The 18,526-nt window shown below is 36.1% G+C and overlaps 4 protein-coding genes across 4 annotated transcripts; 2 read left to right on the top strand and 2 right to left on the bottom strand.

The window, feature by feature from the left end:
• Positions 1-7,252: 7,252 nt before the first annotated feature.
• Positions 7,253-9,232, bottom strand: LOC121869723 (crustacyanin-C1 subunit-like). Its single transcript, XM_042371289.1, has 4 exons — positions 9,046-9,232; positions 8,324-8,408; positions 8,070-8,192; positions 7,253-7,697 (listed from the first exon to the last, which is right to left on the bottom strand). The coding sequence occupies exons 1-4, from the start codon at positions 9,181-9,183 to the stop codon at positions 7,450-7,452; spliced, it is 594 nt and encodes a 197-aa protein (XP_042227223.1). The 5' UTR covers positions 9,184-9,232; the 3' UTR covers positions 7,253-7,449.
• A 319-nt stretch (positions 9,233-9,551) lies between these two features.
• On the top strand, positions 9,552-10,581 carry LOC121869734 (crustacyanin-A2 subunit). The gene is made up of 3 exons (XM_042371300.1): positions 9,552-9,707; positions 9,908-10,124; positions 10,327-10,581. Exons 1-3 carry the CDS (start codon positions 9,585-9,587, stop codon positions 10,557-10,559), a joined length of 573 nt encoding a protein of 190 aa, XP_042227234.1. The 5' UTR covers positions 9,552-9,584; the 3' UTR covers positions 10,560-10,581.
• A 3,387-nt stretch (positions 10,582-13,968) lies between these two features.
• On the bottom strand, positions 13,969-15,830 carry LOC121869706 (crustacyanin-C1 subunit-like). The gene is made up of 4 exons (XM_042371264.1): positions 15,674-15,830; positions 15,017-15,101; positions 14,763-14,885; positions 13,969-14,409 (listed from the first exon to the last, which is right to left on the bottom strand). Exons 1-4 carry the CDS (start codon positions 15,809-15,811, stop codon positions 14,162-14,164), a joined length of 594 nt encoding a protein of 197 aa, XP_042227198.1. The 5' UTR covers positions 15,812-15,830; the 3' UTR covers positions 13,969-14,161.
• Positions 15,831-16,179: 349 nt separating this feature from the next.
• LOC121869714 (crustacyanin-A2 subunit) lies at positions 16,180-17,203 on the top strand. The gene is made up of 3 exons (XM_042371277.1): positions 16,180-16,328; positions 16,530-16,746; positions 16,949-17,203. The coding sequence occupies exons 1-3, from the start codon at positions 16,206-16,208 to the stop codon at positions 17,179-17,181; spliced, it is 573 nt and encodes a 190-aa protein (XP_042227211.1). The 5' UTR covers positions 16,180-16,205; the 3' UTR covers positions 17,182-17,203.
• Positions 17,204-18,526: the final 1,323 nt, after the last annotated feature.

Below are 18,526 nucleotides of genomic sequence, written 5' to 3'. Positions count from 1 at the left end.
AAGATATTGTCCATCCTGAAACAGGGGCATTGCCACACGCTACTGACTAGAGAAGTAATGTATATAAATAGAGTACATACATGGTATACATACAACATACATAATATACATACAATATATATATATATATATATATATATATATGTGTATATATATTATATATATATATATATATATATATATATATATATATATATATATATATATATATATATATATATATATATATATATATATATATATATATATATATGTATATATATATATATATATATATATATATATATATATATATATATATATATATATATATATATATATATATGATAAAATCACACGGAAAAGGAAAGAACGGAGCACTTAGCTTTCGTCTTTATTCAAGATATCTAGATATATATATATATATATATATATATATATATATATATATATATATATATATATATATATATATATATATATATATATATGCTGATAACCACAAGGAAAGAAGAAAACACGAAGTTCCCAAGCGCTTTCGTGTAATTCACATCTTCAGGGGTGAGTACAGACTAGAGAGAGTAATACAAATCAAGGTGTATATATACAGAGGAGGGTGAGACCAGGTCCACAATGGTCAGGTATTAGGTAATGACCCTACTAATCTTTAAATAGCACACAACGGTTGGTGGTCAGGTCAGATGGTCAAGTGACCCGGCCTTCTCACCTGATCACAAATCTTCTTAATTACAAAATTGTCCAGCTTGTACATGCCGTTACTCAAATTCATGTTGAATGCTTCGGTATGTTTAATAAGACTAGATTCTATGATGTTCCTACTATCAATTGAATTACATGGTAATATTGAGGAGGCATTATCCCAGTCAATGCAATGCTTGTTATCCCTATATATATATATATATATATATATATATATATATATATATATATATATATATATATATATATATATATATATATATATATATATATATATATATATACTTTCCCTCACCCTAGCAAACTAGTTAGCATAGCATAACCAAACAGCCTCGCAAGGACCAATAGGTCTCTATATAATGTCTGTGCACGCGCTAAAATGACCTAGTACATTTTACTAATGTCTCATTGTCCATGGGTTTTCTTATAGTTTGGCTGTAAGTTTTCTATTTTGTCGACCTGCCAGTTCAACAGGACTACTAACCATCCTCCCAGCAACTCATATGCCACCCCAGATCCACAGCCTATATGTATGGTGCAAGACCGCAGTCCAATACATACAAGTCGGGCAGTCAAGCGTTGGTTTGAGGCGAACCCGAAAATTTTCTATTGGACTAGCCCCCTAAAGGAGCCGATTGTAATCCAATAGAAAATCTATGGGCACATATAGTTGTTGATGAGAAAACGAGGGAGGCAGTGAGGAGACACGCACATAATGTGTGGGAGGGAATAAGGAGGAGGCCGAACATCTGCAGCAATCTGGTAGATTCCATGCCCACCAGATGGAGGTTGGACACGATATTAACCTATGGGCACGAGGTGTCTCAGTGGTAGTAGCCTTGTCTCGGGATCCTGTGGTCAAGAATTAAATCTCCGCCCACGACGGTGCCTTGTAGGGTGTGGCAGGGAAGTTAGCTCTCTGGTGTAACCTCGTTGGGGCCACATAGACTTCGTTTCCTAACTCTCGGGAATTTGTCCAGGTATTTTACTATGTGGTTTCACGTCACTTCACATAAATATGCTTACAAAATCTATGCATTAATATGCATAACTCTTGGGAATGTGTCCAGACATTAAATATATGTTATATATTATATAATAAATGTGAAAAATATTTTTGGGGTTTCAATTAAGCAATAGTCATGCCTACAAAACAATCTTGATGCTCTAAGTGCATGTAAGTGTTAAATTATGAGTAACTGATCCACATTATTTTGGTAAATAAAGAAATGAAAAGCAAGCACTTAGCCATATGGACATAGTTACACGGAAGAAGGGAAATAAGGATGAACCATGGTATTGATGGAAACAATGTGCTCTGGGACGATCCTCACAATAACGAATGGGAGAAACCTCTTTATGAAACATCTTACCTACTAAGGATGAAGCTTAATGTTACAGAACACACACACACACACAGTGTAACTTTGTGTGACGCGTTGTCTGACTTGGGGTGGCTTTGAGCGAACCATACACTTGATATTACAATTTATGTATCCTTCCTGTCCATGATTTACAACAATAACTGTTGGGCAAAAGTTACAATATTATACTAATAACACTGTCATGAATTGATACTATGACTAGTTACCAAGATACAGAGCACGATGAACATAACATGATAATGACAGTGAAGCCTGGAAGGGTTCATATCATAATTTGTGTGTTCGTGCGTATGTTGCCCCGTGAGAATTACCGTAGGCCTCCATGTGCCCAGGTGGGCTGGTCAAAGTACATAAGAACATGAGAACATAAGAAAATAAGGAGTCTGCAATAGGCCGGTTGGCCTGTGCATGGCAGCTCCTGTCGAGAGTTACTACCACTCTATCATCCATGAATCTATCTAGCCTCCTTTTGAAACTTTCCAGAGTTCCCGCACTTACTACAAAGTTGCTAAGATTGTTCCACTCGTCCACCACCCTATTTGTGAACCAGTTTCTTCCTATCTCCCTCCTAAACCTAAACTTATCCAACTTGAATCCGTTGCTCCGAGTCCTATCCAGCTCGGATATTATAAGAACATTATCTATATCCCCTTTATTGATTCCTTTCACCCACTTAAATACTTCTATCATATCTCCCCGCACTCTTCGTATTTCTAGGGAATGCAAGTTAAGTTTCTTTAACCTATCCTAAGTCCCGGAATCATTTTTGTCATTCTTCGCTGCACCGACTCTAGTGAATTTATATCCATTCTATAATAGGGGCACAAGAACTGAACCGCATAATCTAGGTGCGGCCTGACTAGCGCAAGATATAGTTGCAATAAGACCTCTGCACTCTTGTTACTTACACTTCTAAATAAAAAACCCAATACTCTGTTTGCCTTATTTCGAACATTAACGCACTGTTTTCTAGGCCGTAGGTCCGGGCTTACAAGTACCCCTAGGTCTCTTTCACAAGTCGACTTCTCTAGGTTGATGTTGTTCAGGCTGTATACATTATAAGTATTTGTTCTTCCAATATTAAGTACGCTGCACTTGCTGGTGTTGAATTTAATTTGCCATTTTTCAGGCCACCCCTGCAGTTTATTTAGATCCTCCTGTAATGCATTTGCATCCTGCCCTGAATTAATTTGCCGCCCTATTTTGGTGTCATCTGCAAACTTGCTTATGTCACTGCTGATCCCAGTATCTAAATCGTGTATGTAGATTATGAACAAGAGTGGGCCTAGTACTGACCCCTGGGGAACCCCACTGGTTACACGGCCCCACTCAGATTTAACACCATCTACGCTGACCCTCTGCATTCTATCGGTGAGCCATGATTTTATCCAATTTAAAACTTTCCCCTCGATACCATGAGCTTTAATTTTTCTCAGAAGCCTCTGATGCGGTACTCTGTCAAATGTTTTGCTAAAGTCTAAGTAAATAACATCATAATTTTCGTCATTATCTACTACCTCGAAGACTTTCCTAAAAAACGTTAGCAGATTTGTTAGACAAGATTTTCCCTTTGTAAATCCATGTTGAGAGTCGTAGATTAATTTGCTTTTCTCTAGATGCGATCGGATGCTATCTGCTATAATTGATTCAAGAAATTTCCCCACTACTGACGTCAAACTGATCGGCCGGTAATTTGACGCTGATGCTCTGTCTCCCTTTTTGAATATGGGTACTACATTTGCCTGTTTCCACAAGTCTGGCACAACTCCAGTGTCTGATGATTTTGTAAATAAGTTTACGAGGGGTCCGCTAATCTGTTCCCTACACTCTTTCAAGACTCGAGGGATTTTGTTTTCTTTAGTTTATTTATCTTCTTAAGAACATCCTCTTTTCTGATAGTGATATTCTTTAATTTCTCTTCTTCCTTTCCCTTAAATATCAGTTCCACCTCTGGAATTTCATCCCAAATTTCTTCTGAGAAAACTGATAAGAAGTAGCTGTTCAATGCTTTGCTTATTTCTTCACTGCCATTTATCAATTCTCCCCTCCCTGACTTTAAAGGCCAAACTTTGTCCTTGACCTTTGTCTTATATACCTGGAAAAATCCCTTGGGATTCGCCTTGGATTCTCTTGCTATTTTGATTTCATAGTCTCTCTTTGCTTTCCTTACATTTTTCTTAACATTCCTAGATAGTTCATTATACCTAGTTCTGAGCTGCTCCTCCCCTCCCTTTAATTTCTTATATATTCCTTTCTTTATTCCTATGTCGTGTTTAAGTTTTCTTATTTGACCTAATTTTTCTGTATGGTATATTTTGTTCTTGTGCTTTATGTAGTATACTAGTGAATATATTATAGTCATGATCAATTGTTGTGTCATCTATGACCTCACCCCTTCCTACTGGGAACTGACATGACTGTTCCCAGGTGACCTCACCTAGGTACCTTCTTAACCCCTGATAATCCGCCAACCGAAAGTTTGGGACTCTGACCATATTGTCATCGTTTTTCGTTTCCCAAAGTATTACAATATAAGTGTGTCAAATGAGGAGTGACTGATCCACATGTAATTTAAGGTTTTTGAAAAATGTAATTAAATTCAACACGATTTTTCATATAGTTATGCGAATGAAGGGAAAATAAAAGTTATAGATGGGGTGTGGTGGAAGCATCGTGGTCTGGAATACACACACACAAGAGCTGTAAACGTTGTGTGGATTCACTGGGTGGTTTGGAAGTGTTTATTTCCATTCATAATTTCGTAACTACAACCTATGGTAATTTTTCTTCTTGTTCATATATAATGAAGATAATGCAGAGTATAAAATGCCATATACAATACTTATACATAATGTCATCTATACAGCCGTACTATAACTGTGTGTGTTCATGCCTGTGTTGCCTCGTGATAGTTAGAGTGGGCCCCCGTCCAGAAAGGACACTGTACTAACCTCCAGCACCGATCCAGTTGAGCTAGAGATTATGGTTTCCGAGTATACAAAAGAGGGCCTGCAGAATCATACTCGGCGCAGACTACTCGGGCTACAACAACGCTCTCTCCACCCTGGAAATGCCATCTCTGTGTGACCTCAATCACCACTCACTGGCAGGGTTTGGCAGTGGACTACTGAAGCATCCTCGTCATCGCCACTTACTGCCACCAGCAGTCCCCCCCCCCCCACCTCGTGCAGTCTGCCACTACAACAACATTCAGCCCATAAGAGCCCGCATTGATAGATATAAGACTAGCACCATCACATCGATTGTTAAAATAATAAGCAGCTCCTGATTTATGTACTGTACAGAATGTAAATGTATTCAACGCAAATCATTATGTCTAAATCAAATGTAAGTTTGTATATTTTCAGCCACCGGCCACAACTATATTAATAAACCGTTTATTATAATTATTATTTTATTATTATCACACACACACACACAAACACACACATATATATGTATATGTGTATATATATATATATATATATATATATATATATATATATATATATATATATATATATATATATATATATATTTTCAGCCACCGGCTGCAACTCTATAATAAACTGTTTATTATTATTAGTAGTAGTATATATATATATATATATATATATATATATATATATATATATATATATATATATATATATATATATATATATATATATATATATATATATATATATCTGGTATATGTCACCAGATAAATAATCATAACTTGGTATTTAGATGGAGCTTCTTCATTTTTATTATATTTACATGTACAGCGTGTGACTGAGCAATTTCTTCAATATAAAGACTTATTTGGTAATTTTTCTCAGAATTAGTAATATAAATTGAATTGCTCATGTAATGGTGTTTGTGTAATGACGTGGGTTTCAAAAGACTTTCAGCAAATTGGACTCTGCATTTTCTCTGTATTATATTACATTGAGCATATTCTGGCGCATTAATTATTATTGGGTGCTGGTTAATAAACACTGCATTCTAGTTATAGGTCAAGTATCCGCATAAATGCTTTAGTCAAGGTCCCCCAACTATTTATAATTTTAAGAAGTGTCTATGTTATTTCTATAGACGTATATGACCATAGTGTAGCACATGAACAATTATCACGGGAGAATCTAAGAAGACCTGTACCCCGACATATATGATATTCTGATATCCACATTTGATAAGCTCCCTGCACCTCTTCGATGGTTCAGGCAAAACTGTCCAGTGTGGTTCCCGTTATCAGTTCTTGATTAACTTCACTGTGCAGGATTGGGCAGACTCACTTGTGGACAAATAAACTGGCCCTAAATATGACCACCTTAATGTATCGTTGAATAAGGGGTGTTCTAGCAGGAGAAAGGTTGTCATTCTTGAATCTACCTTTTCTTATGGAAGGCCAATTTAGTTTGAAATTAATTTTGTAATAATTCTAACAAGTAAAATCAGAAATAAGAATAAAAATCTGTAATTAGATTCAAATTTATGACCATTTATTTATAACAGAAGCAGGATGAGCCATCGATGACATGAAATGGAGCCAGTTACAGTTCCCTTCACTCTTGCGTTTACAGGGGCTCGTTATATAATCATTCCACAAATCATTATCTCTGAGATATTTGTTTTAATATTATTTAAATTTGATTCCATAGTAAGTTTATTATTGCTTGTTTCCTATATTCAAATGTAAACAAACACTGCACAGAACCTGAAGAGCCCCGGTAAACACACTAGTGAAAGGGACTGTACAATCAAAACGCTGAGCCAAGCATTTTATATGAAAATTAAATTCTGAAAGTGACCTTTTTGTGAAAAAAAAATGCTTGTTACACAAAGTACACAAACATGAACTTTTTGGTAAAAAAAACCCACTGAATTGCTAGTTCGCTTGTTTCTCCTTTCACTTTCTGCCATGTGATTGGTGGTACACTACCTTTAATGGAATTCACAATATTTACACCAAGGTAGTCCACGGCATACGGTGGTTAAATTCTAGTTCATGACCCCATCAGTCAGTGTACTGCTATTTGAATCCATGACATCAATGCATTTAGAATTGTAATTGATTTTTTTACTTTTAAGTTTGCAAAGTCATTAGCCATTCCAACTTTTGTTATTTCCTGTTTTAAAGTAACCCTTGTTGTGTGTTTTTAAGGTATTTGAACTATCTCAGACAATTTTTTAGGAATATGTTTAATATAAACTGTACAACATTTACGGCAGCTTGATGAAAAATAGAAAAGTATTTTTACAAGAAAATATCGTATCAAAACACAATAAATTTATTGTGTGTTGCTGATGGTCCCCGCAAGGATTCCAGGTAGCATTCTCACGCTTGATCATTGTACTGTTATTTAGTGATGTGATCAGCCTAGAGTGTCTTCTGAGTATCGTAAGGACAGGAGGATCCCTGGACGGTCTTGATGAAGCGAGTCGTGTCAACATTGATGTTCTTGAACGCAGCTTCACATTTCTTTACATATTGGTCAGCAAGGTTGGCAGAGCGAGAAAAGATGAAGGAAAAATCGGAATGATATCCGAAATTGTAGTCGATGCAGGAATATAGGCAGGCGTAGTTAGAGTAGTCTGTCTCCAGGATAACCAACGGGGCGGCGAAGGCTGGCGGAAGGAAGAGTAATATGACAATTATCAAATGGTAAGTTATGAATGAAAAATAATTGCGATAGGTTCATTAAGCATTCTCGAATTCCTTGTAGGACCTTGGAACTGATGGACGATTTTGTGAGACGTTTCCTATAGAGCACTGAACACCCCTGGGGAGGGTTCTTGTTAATTAATGACTAATTTTTGGTCTTTTTGTTTTTCTGATGTGTGTGTGTGTGTGTCTGTGTGTGTGTGTGTGTGTGTGTGTATTAGGTTTCTTTAAATTATCAGAATAATATCATAGAATCAATCGTAAACATTATCAAACATGACCACAATTAGGGATAATTTAGTAAAGAATATGGAACACTGGTTGTAAACACTTACAGTTCTCGTAGTCAATGGAGAGATGGGGTTCACCGAAGGGGTTGGGATACAGTTTCCCATTGCGCTTCAACAGATTACCATCATAGGCAATGCCAGTCGAAGTAATCACAAACTGCTCTCCATCTGTTGGATAGAGATTGAACACAATGTCACATTTCATCGTTCACAAACAACAGTTTCCTATGACAAGTATTCGTCATTAACTTTAAAATAAAATTTAGAAACGATGACAAAGATGGTTAAGAAGATCTTACCAAAGGAATATTCGTTGCGGACACATTTTTCAATCAGTTGATACGGATTATTGGTGAGAGCAAACTGATACCATACACCTGCATACTGAAAAAATGAAAATATTATACAAAAGGAATTATACACACTTAACTATTCATTGTTATACTGAGAGCCTTATGTTTTTTTATTCATTTGGAAGAACAATTATATATATATATATATATATATATATATATATATATATATATATATATATATATATATATATATATATATATATATATATATATATATATATATATATATATATATATATATATATATATATATATATATATATATATATATATACGGCAAAGAAAGCGAAAAGCGTCCACAACGCGTTGTGGTTGTTTGGAAAATGACCAGAAGCGATATTTTACTATAGGTTACGTTAGTTTGTATTGGGTTAGGTTAGTTTAGGTTAGGTTAGTTTGAATTGGGTTAGGTTACGTTAGGTTAGGTTAGTTAAGATTGGGTCAGGTTAGGTTAGGTTAGGTGAGTTTGGATTGGGTTAGGTTAGGTTAGAATAAATTCCAAATTTCGCTTTCAGGTTATTTTTGAAATAATTACAACTCATTGTGGGTTTTCAAAATAACCTGAAAGCGAAATTTGGGTACTTAGAACTTAAGAAAATATATAACAGTGAATTAAATTGTTCAAAATATCTTTTTTAATAGTTGTATGTGTAGAGAAAACTCACGTTGTTGCGGTTGGGTGTCTGTTCGGCCCACAACTTGTTCCTGTCAACAGAAGCACACTTGCCGGGGACCACGAAGTCTGGGATTTTGTCAGCGGCGACAGAGGCCACAAAGACCAGCAGAATGCTCAGTGAATTCATGGTGTAAGTTTGACTAGGTTCTGAGTGTCTACAGATCCTAAACGCACTTTATATAGTCTGGTCTCTGCTTGGCAACACTAGCTCCGCCCACCAAGGTTAACACATGAATTCATATTTGATATTTTCTCTTCATGAAGTGTAACTAATGCTCCTTTTAGAATATATAGGTAAATACATATGTTTTTATTGATGAAGGTTACGACTAAAATATTCACATATCACAACAATCTCAGATGAAATTTTGAAAAGTAAAAACCTGACATGGAATCTGTTGTTAATGTTGCAGTCCCGTCGTAGGTACCCTACTGACTCCACCCTCTAACGGGTGTCTGGGTCCGGGTGGTGGCTCATATAAAAAGGCTGGGATAAATTTGTTACTCAGTGCATAACCAAGTCTCACCATGTTTAGAACAATAATTGTCGCCGCTCTTGTGGCTTGTGTGGCTGCTGATGGAATTCCAAGTTTTGTCACTGCTGGCAAATGTGCGTCAGTGGCAAACCAGGACAACTTCGACCTCCGTAGGGTTAGTGTCAAGGTTTTTTATATTGTTTATATATATTAGGGCTACAGGGCTTAGTGGTCAACTATTTCAGTTTCTGAGACTAAGTTAATCCCATGTCCTCGCAACTTTGTCATGCCTCACACTGTGAGATGTCATTTTCGTTACATAAGTATAATTAGTAAGTTGAAATTTATTTAACAACAGATTGTCCTTTTCCTCAGTACGCTGGTCGTTGGTATCAAACCCACATCATAGAAAACGCTTACCAGCCGGTAACTCGATGCATAAACTCCAACTATGAATATTCCGGGAATGACTATGGCTTCAAGGTGACCACCGCTGGCTTTAACCCAAATGACGAATACCTCAAGATAGACTTTAAGGTCTACCCCACTAAGGAGTTTCCAGCCGCTCACATGCTCATTGATGCTCCCTCAGGTAAGTTATTACTGACGTAGTACAACGTGACCAAATGCCACGATGAAATTATTTTTAACGGGTTTTCGATATCCAGCAATAGAAAACTTTATAAAAATGAGCTCATGCACGGGTATTCTCTGGTTATGGATTTGCATAGGTTATTCAATAAACGTTTACCACTGAAGATCCTCATTACTGACAAGGGTTTTTGTTTCTGCAGTGTTCGCTGCCCCCTACGAGGTGATCGAGACAGACTACGAGACCTACTCCTGCGTCTACTCATGTATCACCACCGATAACTACAAATCTGAGTTCGCCTTCGTGTTCTCCCGGACACCCCAGACCTCAGGACCCGCCGTGGAGAAGTGTGCTGCTGTCTTCAACAAGAACGGTGTTGAGTTCTCCAAGTTTGTACCTGTTTCACACACGGCTGAGTGTGTCTACAGAGCTTAAGACATTAAACTACATAGATTAATGTGTGACTATTCCATAGCCAATGGTTTCTGAGTGGAAATTACAGATAGTTTCCAAGTATAATAATACTCGAGATGACTTAAGAGACCTGTTGCACCGAGTTGAAAATTATAGTTCTCAGTTCCCGACAAAGTACTTCTACTGAAGGTTTTAACATAAATGTAATTATGTATATATATAAAACTAGACCTAATCGTGTGTTAACTAATGTATGTATGAAAATCTCTTTTAATTAAACTTGCGAGTAAAATTCGTTATTTTGTCTATCATCTGCTCAAAATATTTGGTGAAAATACATTACTTAAAATATCTCTACATTGTCCTAAGAAAACCTGGACTCAATAGTCGATATTTCTCGACAAATGAGAAAATAAAAAACTGATGAATCTAACACTCTAAAGGTAATATTTATTTTCAGATAGACACTATCAAGTTATAATAGATTCTTTCGAGCATTGTTCTTGGGGACATGAAGGAATCAAACTTCTCTGTGATGAATTCATAGACAGGGGCGGCCTTTAGAGCCTTTAACATCGAGGGCTCCCAAGTGTTCAATGAATCAATCTTTTTCTTAGATATACCGAGAAAGTCGAACAAAAAATCTGATTATGCAGGGAATCGGAAGAATAGATGAAATTCACAAATTTGCTGGTGTAGGATGGAACTGGCTAACAACTGGTAGGTCAGAGTGACAATTTGGGAGAGGATTTCTTCCTGCGTTGGACTGATATAAGATGATAGTAATGATGATGATACTGTAACAAAGTTCTATTGTTTATTATGTACAAAGATTGTGAGACTCAAAACTAAGATTGTTGATTAATTAGAAAAAATTAATACTAATAAAACACGCACAGAAGTGCTGTAATAATCTTAAAATGAATCATTACTTAAGTGGCAAATGTTATTGAGCGCCCTTATCTAGTACAGTACATTGGAATTAAATGTCACTCTACAAAGTATCAATAACGTTTTTGTAGCTAAAGTTCTAAAACACAGGACAGAATATTTTATTTAACAATATTGTTTTCCTTATTGCAGTGTGCATGGTGTATATGAAATATATATATTTTTTAAATATAAACGGTCTATTTTATTGTACAGCATTTTATTTTGTGGGAAAATGTGAGTATTTCTGATTTGATTAGAGACCCCCTCAAGAAAGATGTAACTTCAACGGTCCACACGTCTATGATAAAGGAAATTAGAGATTAGTATTTCTTCTTTCTATGTGTGACCAATATAGCTTAAAAGCTCATCCTGTAGTGTATCTTTACTTCTTCCTTTCTTATAGGCACATGGACAGAGCAGTTTTTGTGCAATATCCCCACAGAAGCAAGCATGAAGATTAAAACACACACACACACACACACACACACACACACACACACACACACACACAAGTAAACAAGAATACACGGAAACAAGAATACACGAAGTTCCCAAGCGCTTTCGTGTAATTCACATCATCAGGGGTGAGTACAGACTAAGGAGTAATACTTGCCAAGGCTAATATATACAGTAGAGGAGAGTGAGATCAAGTCCTTAGGGCACAGCAGGTGTCCACAATGTTCCGGTCATGAGGCAGTGACCCTTACTAATCTTCTTAATTCAAAGAAATTGACCATGCCATCTCTAAGCACAGTTGCTGTCCGTAGTCAAGTCATAGGGTAATATGAGCCAACCTTCTCACCTGGTTGCAAATCATTCTTAATCACAGAATTATCCAGTTTGTACATACCATTACACAAATTCATGTTGGCAGATTCGGTATATATATATATATATATATATATATATATATATATATATATATATATATATATATATATATATATATATATATATATATATATATATATGTGTGTGTGTGTGTGTGTGTGGGTGTGTGTGTGTGGCTCATCTAGTATAAGTCACCAGGTAAATAATCATAACTTGGTATTCAGATGGAGCTTCTTAATTTTGATTATATTTACATGTACAGCGTGAGAGTGAGCAACATTTTCTATATAAAAACTTATTTGTCAATATTTCGGAGAATTTGTAATAGAAATTGAATCGATCATTTCGTGGTGTTTGTGTAATGACGTGGGTTTCTAAAGACTTTCAGCAAATTACACTCTGCATTTTCTCTGCATATTATTACATTGCACATATTCAGGCGCATTAATTATTATTGGGTAATGGCTAAAAAAAATGCATCCTAGTTATAGGTCAAGTATCCGTATAAATGCTTTTGTCAAGGTCCCCCAACTATTCATAATTTTAAGAAGTGTCTATGTTATTTCTATAGACGTATATGACCATAGTGTAGTACATGATCAATTATCACGGGAGAATCCAAGTATACCTGTAGGGGTGGATATACTGTATATATTATTCTGATATCCACATTTGATAAGCTCCCGGCACCTCTTCAATGGTTCAGGCAACTCTGTCCAGTGTGGTTCCCGTTATCAGTACTTGATTAACCTCACTGTGCAGGATTGGGTAGACTCACTTGTGGACACATAAACTGCCCCTAAATATGACCTGCTTGGTGTATCGTTTATTAAGGGGTGTTCTCGGAGGATTAAGGTTGTCCTGCTTAAATCTACCTTTTCTTATGGAAGGCCGATTTAGTTTTAAATTAATTTTTTAATGATTCTATGAAGTAAAATCAGAAATAAGAATAAAAATCTGCACTTAGATTCAAAGCTATGACTATTAATTTATAACAGAAGCTGGATGAGCCATCGATGACATGAAATGGAGCCATGTGCAGTTCCCGTCACTCGTGCCTTTACAGGGGCTTGTCATATAATCATTCCACAAATCATTATCTCTCAGACATTTGTTTTAATATTATTTTAATTTGATTCCATAGTATGTTTACTATTGCTAGTTTCCATTATTCGAATGTAGACAAACACTACAAAATCTGACGAACCCTGTAAACACAACTAGTGAAAGTACTGTACATTCAGAAAGCTTAGCTAAAAAAATTTGTATGAAAATTAAACGCTGAAAATGACTTTTTGTGAAAAAAAAAGTGTTTGATACACAAAGTACACAAACATGACCTTTTTGGTGAAAAAACCCCCCACTCAATAGCTAGATCTCTTGTTTCTCCTTTCACTTTCTGCCATGTGATTGGAATACACTACCTCTAGTGGAATTCACAATATTTATGTACAGGTATTCCAGGGCATACGGTGGTTAAATTCTATTTCATGACCTCATCAGTCAGTGTACAGCTTTTTCAATCCATGACATCAATGCATTTAGACTTATAATTGCCTTTTACCTTTTGAGTTTGCAAAGTCGCTGCCTTTCCCAATTTTGTTATTTCCTGCTTTAAAGTAACCCTTGTTGTGTGTTTTTAAGGTATTTCAACTAAGTCCTACACTTGTTTATGAACATATTTAATATAAACTGTACAACATTTACTACAGCTTGATGAAATATAGAATAGTATTTTTACAAGAAAATATCGTATAAAAGACAATAAGTTTAATTTGTGTTGCTGGTGGTCTCCGCAAGGATTACATGAAGCATTCTCATGCTTGATCATTATAATGTTATTTAGTGATGTGATCAACCTAGAGTTTCTTCTGAGTATCGTAAGGACACGAGGATCCCTGGACGGTCTTGACGAAGCGAGTCGTGTCAACATTGATGTTCTTGAACGCAGCTTCACATTTCTTTACATATTTGTCAGCAAGGTTGGCAGAGCGGGAAAAGATGAAGGAAAAGTCGGAATGATATCCAAAATTGTAGTCGATGCAGGAGTATAGGCAGGCGTAGTTAGAGTAGTCTGTCTCCAGGATAACCAACGGGGCGGCGAAGGCTGGCGGAAGGAAGAGTAATAATACAATTATTAAAGGGTAAGTTATGAATGAACAATAATTGCGATAGGTACATTAAGCATTCTCGAGGTCCTTGAAGGACCTAGGAACTGATGAACGATTTTGTGAGAAGCTTACTCTCGAGCACTGAACACCCCTGAGGATGGTTCTTGCTAACTAATGTCTAATTTTAGGTCTTTTTGTTTTTTCTCAGGTGGGTCTGTGTGTGTGTGTGTCTTAGGTTTCTTTAAATTATCAAACTAATAATATAGAATCATTCGTAAACATTATCAAACGTGTCCACAATTAGGGATAATTTAGTAAGGAATATGGAACACTGGCAGTAAAGGCTTACAGTTCTCGTAGTCAATGGAGAGATGGGGTTCACCGAAGGGATTGGGATACAGTTTCCCATTGCGCTTCAACAGATTACCATCATAGGCAATGCCAGTCGAAGTAATCACAAACTGCTCTCCATCTGTTGGATAGAGATTGAACACAATGTCACATTTCATCGTTCACAAACAACAGTTTCCTGTCACAAGTATTCTTCACTTACTTTAAAATAAAATTTAGAAACGATGACAAAGATGGTTAAGAAGATCTTACCAAAGGAATATTCGTTGCGGACACATTTTTCAATCAGTTGATACGGATTATTGGTGAGAGCAAACTGATACCATACACCTGCATACTGAAAAAATGAAAATATTATACAAAAGGAATTATACACACTTAACCATTCATTGTTATACTGAGAGCCTTATGTATTTTTATTCATTTGGAAGAACAATTATATATATATATATATATATATATATATATATATATATATATATATATATATATATATATATATATATATATATTAATATGGCAAAGAAATCGAAAAGCGACCACAACTCGTTGTGGTTGTTTGGAAAATGACCAGAAGCGATATTTTACTATAGGTTACGTTAGTTTGGATTGGGTTAGCTTAGTTTAGGTTAGGTTAGTTTGAATTGGGTTAGGTTACGTTAGGTAAGGTTAGTTAAGATTAGGTCAGGTTAGGTTAGGTTAGGTGAGTTTGGATTGGGTTAGGTTAGGTTAGAATAAATTCCAAATTTCGCTTTCAGGTTATTTTAAAAATAATTACAACTCGTTGTGGGTTTTTCAAAATAACCTGAAAGCGAAATTTGGGTACTTAGAACTTAAGAAAATATATAACAGTGAATTAAATTGTTCAAAATATCTTTTTTAATAGTTGTATGTGTAGAGAAAACTCACGTTGTTGCGGTTGGGTGTCTGTTCGGCCCACAACTTGTTCCTGTCAACAGAAGCACACTTGCCGGGGACCACGAAGTCTGGGATTTTGTCAGCGGCGACGGAGGCCACAAAGACCATCAGAATGCTCAGTGAATTCATGGTGTAAAGCTTGACTATGGTCTACAGATCCTAGACGCTCTTTATATAGTATGGTCTCTGCTTGGCAACACTAGCTCCGCCCACCAAGGTTAACACATGAATTCATGTTTGATATATTCCCTTCATGAAGTGTAACTAATGCTCCTTTTAGAATATATAGGTAAATACATATGTTTTTATTGATGAAGGTTACGACTAAAATATTCACATATCACAACAATCTCAGATGAAATTTTGAAAAGTAAAAACCTGACATGGAATCTGTTGTTAATGTTGCAGTCCCATCGTAGGTACCCCACTGACTCCACCCTCTAACGGGTGTCTGGGTCCGGGTGGTGGCTCATATAAAAAGGCTGGGATAAATTTGTTACTCAGTGCATAACCAAGTCTCACCATGTTTAGAACAGTAATTGTCGCCGCTCTCGTGGCTTGCGTGGCTGCTGATGGAATTCCAAGTTTTGTCACTGCTGGCAAATGTGCGTCAGTGGCAAACCAGGACAACTTCGACCTCCGTAGGGTTAGTGTCAAGGGTTTTTTATATTGTTTATATATATTAGGGCTACAGGGCTTAGTGGTCAACTATTTCAGTTTCTGAGACTAAGTTAATCCCATGTCCTCGCAACTTTGTCATGCCTCACACTGTGAGATGTCATTTTTGTTACATAAGTATAATTAGTAAGTTGAAATTAATTTAACAACAGATTGTCCTTTTCCTCAGTACGCTGGTCGTTGGTATCAAACCCACATCATAGAAAACGCTTACCAGCCGGTAACTCGATGCATAAACTCCAACTATGAATATTCCGGGAATGACTATGGCTTCAAGGTGACCACCGCTGGCTTCAACCCAAATGACGAATACCTCAAGATAGACTTTAAGGTCTACCCCACTAAGGAGTTTCCAGCCGCTCACATGCTCATTGATGCTCCCTCAGGTAAGTTATTACTGACGTAGTACAACGTGACCAAATGCCACGATGAAATTATTTTTAACGGGTTTTCGATATCCAGCAATAGAAAACTTTATAAAAATGAGCTCATGCACGGGTATTCTCTGGTTATGGATTTGCATAGGTTATTCAATAAACGTTTACCACTGAAGATCCTCATTACTGACAAGGGTTTTTGTTTCTGCAGTGTTCGCTGCCCCCTACGAGGTGATCGAGACAGACTACGAGACCTACTCCTGCGTCTACTCATGTATCACCACCGATAACTACAAATCTGAGTTCGCCTTCGTGTTCTCCCGGACACCCCAGACCTCAGGACCCGCCGTGGAGAAGTGTGCTGCTGTCTTCAACAAGAACGGTGTTGAGTTCTCCAAGTTTGTACCTGTTTCACACACGGCTGAGTGTGTCTACAGAGCTTAAGACATTAAACTACATAGATTAATGTGTGACTATTCCATAGCCAATGGTTTCTGAGTGGAAATTACAGATAGTTTCCAAGTATAATAATACTCGAGATGACTTAAGAGACCTGTTGCACCGAGTTGAAAATTATAGTTCTCAGTTCCCGACAAAGTACTTCTACTGAAGGTTTTAACATAAATGTAATTATGTATATATATAAAACTAGACCTAATCGTGTGTTAACTAATGTATGTATGAAAATCTCTTTTAATTAAACTTGCGAGTAAAATTCGTTATTTTGTCTATCATCTGCTCAAAATATTTGGTGAAAATACATTACTTAAAATATCTCTACATTGTCCTAAGAAAACCTGGACTCAATAGTCGATATTTCTCGACAAATGAGAAAATAAAAAACTGATGAATCTAACACTCTAAAGGTAATATTTATTTTCAGATAGACACTATCAAGTTATAATAGATTCTTTCGAGCATTGTTCTTGGGGACATGAAGGAATCAAACTTCTCTGTGATGAATTCATAGACAGGGGCGGCCTTTAGAGCCTTTAACATCGAGGGCTCCCAAGTGTTCAATGAATCAATCTTTTTCTTAGATATACCGAGAAAGTCGAACAAAAAATCTGATTATGCAGGGAATCGGAAGAATAGATGAAATTCACAAATTTGCTGGTGTAGGATGGAACTGGCTAACAACTGGTAGGTCAGAGTGACAATTTGGGAGAGGATTTCTTCCTGCGTTGGACTGATATAAGATGATAGTAATGATGATGATACTGTAACAAAGTTCTATTGTTTATTATGTACAATGATTGTGAGACTCAAAACTAAGATTGTTGATTAATTAGAAAAAATTAATACTAATAAAACACGCACAGAAGTGCTGTAATAATCTTAAAATGAATCATTACTTAAGTGGCAAATGTTATTGAGCGCCCTTATCTAGTACAGTACATTGGAATTAAATGTCACTCTACAAAGTATCAATAACGTTTTTGTAGCTAAAGTTCTAAAACACAGGACAGAATATTTTATTTAACAATATTGTTTTCCTTATTGCAGTGTGCATGGTGTATATGAAATATATATATTTTTTAAATATAAACGGTCTATTTTATTGTACAGCATTTTATTTTGTGGGAAAATGTGAGTATTTCTGATTTGATTAGAGACCCCCTCAAGAAAGATGTAACTTCAACGGTCCACACGTCTATGATAAAGGAAATTAGAGATTAGTATTTCTTCTTTCTATGTGTGACCAATATAGCTTAAAAGCTCATCCTGTAGTGTATCTTTACTTCTTCCTTTCTTATAGGCACATGGACAGAGCAGTTTTTGTGCAATA

The sequence above is a fragment of the Homarus americanus genome, unplaced genomic scaffold (genome assembly GCF_018991925.1).
Source record: "Homarus americanus isolate GMGI-L3 unplaced genomic scaffold, GMGI_Hamer_2.0 scaffold32583, whole genome shotgun sequence".
Taxonomy (NCBI): domain Eukaryota; kingdom Metazoa; phylum Arthropoda; class Malacostraca; order Decapoda; family Nephropidae; genus Homarus; species Homarus americanus.
The sequence above is the reverse complement of the archived record's forward strand: the minus strand, read 5'-3'. Positions and strand labels throughout refer to the sequence as shown.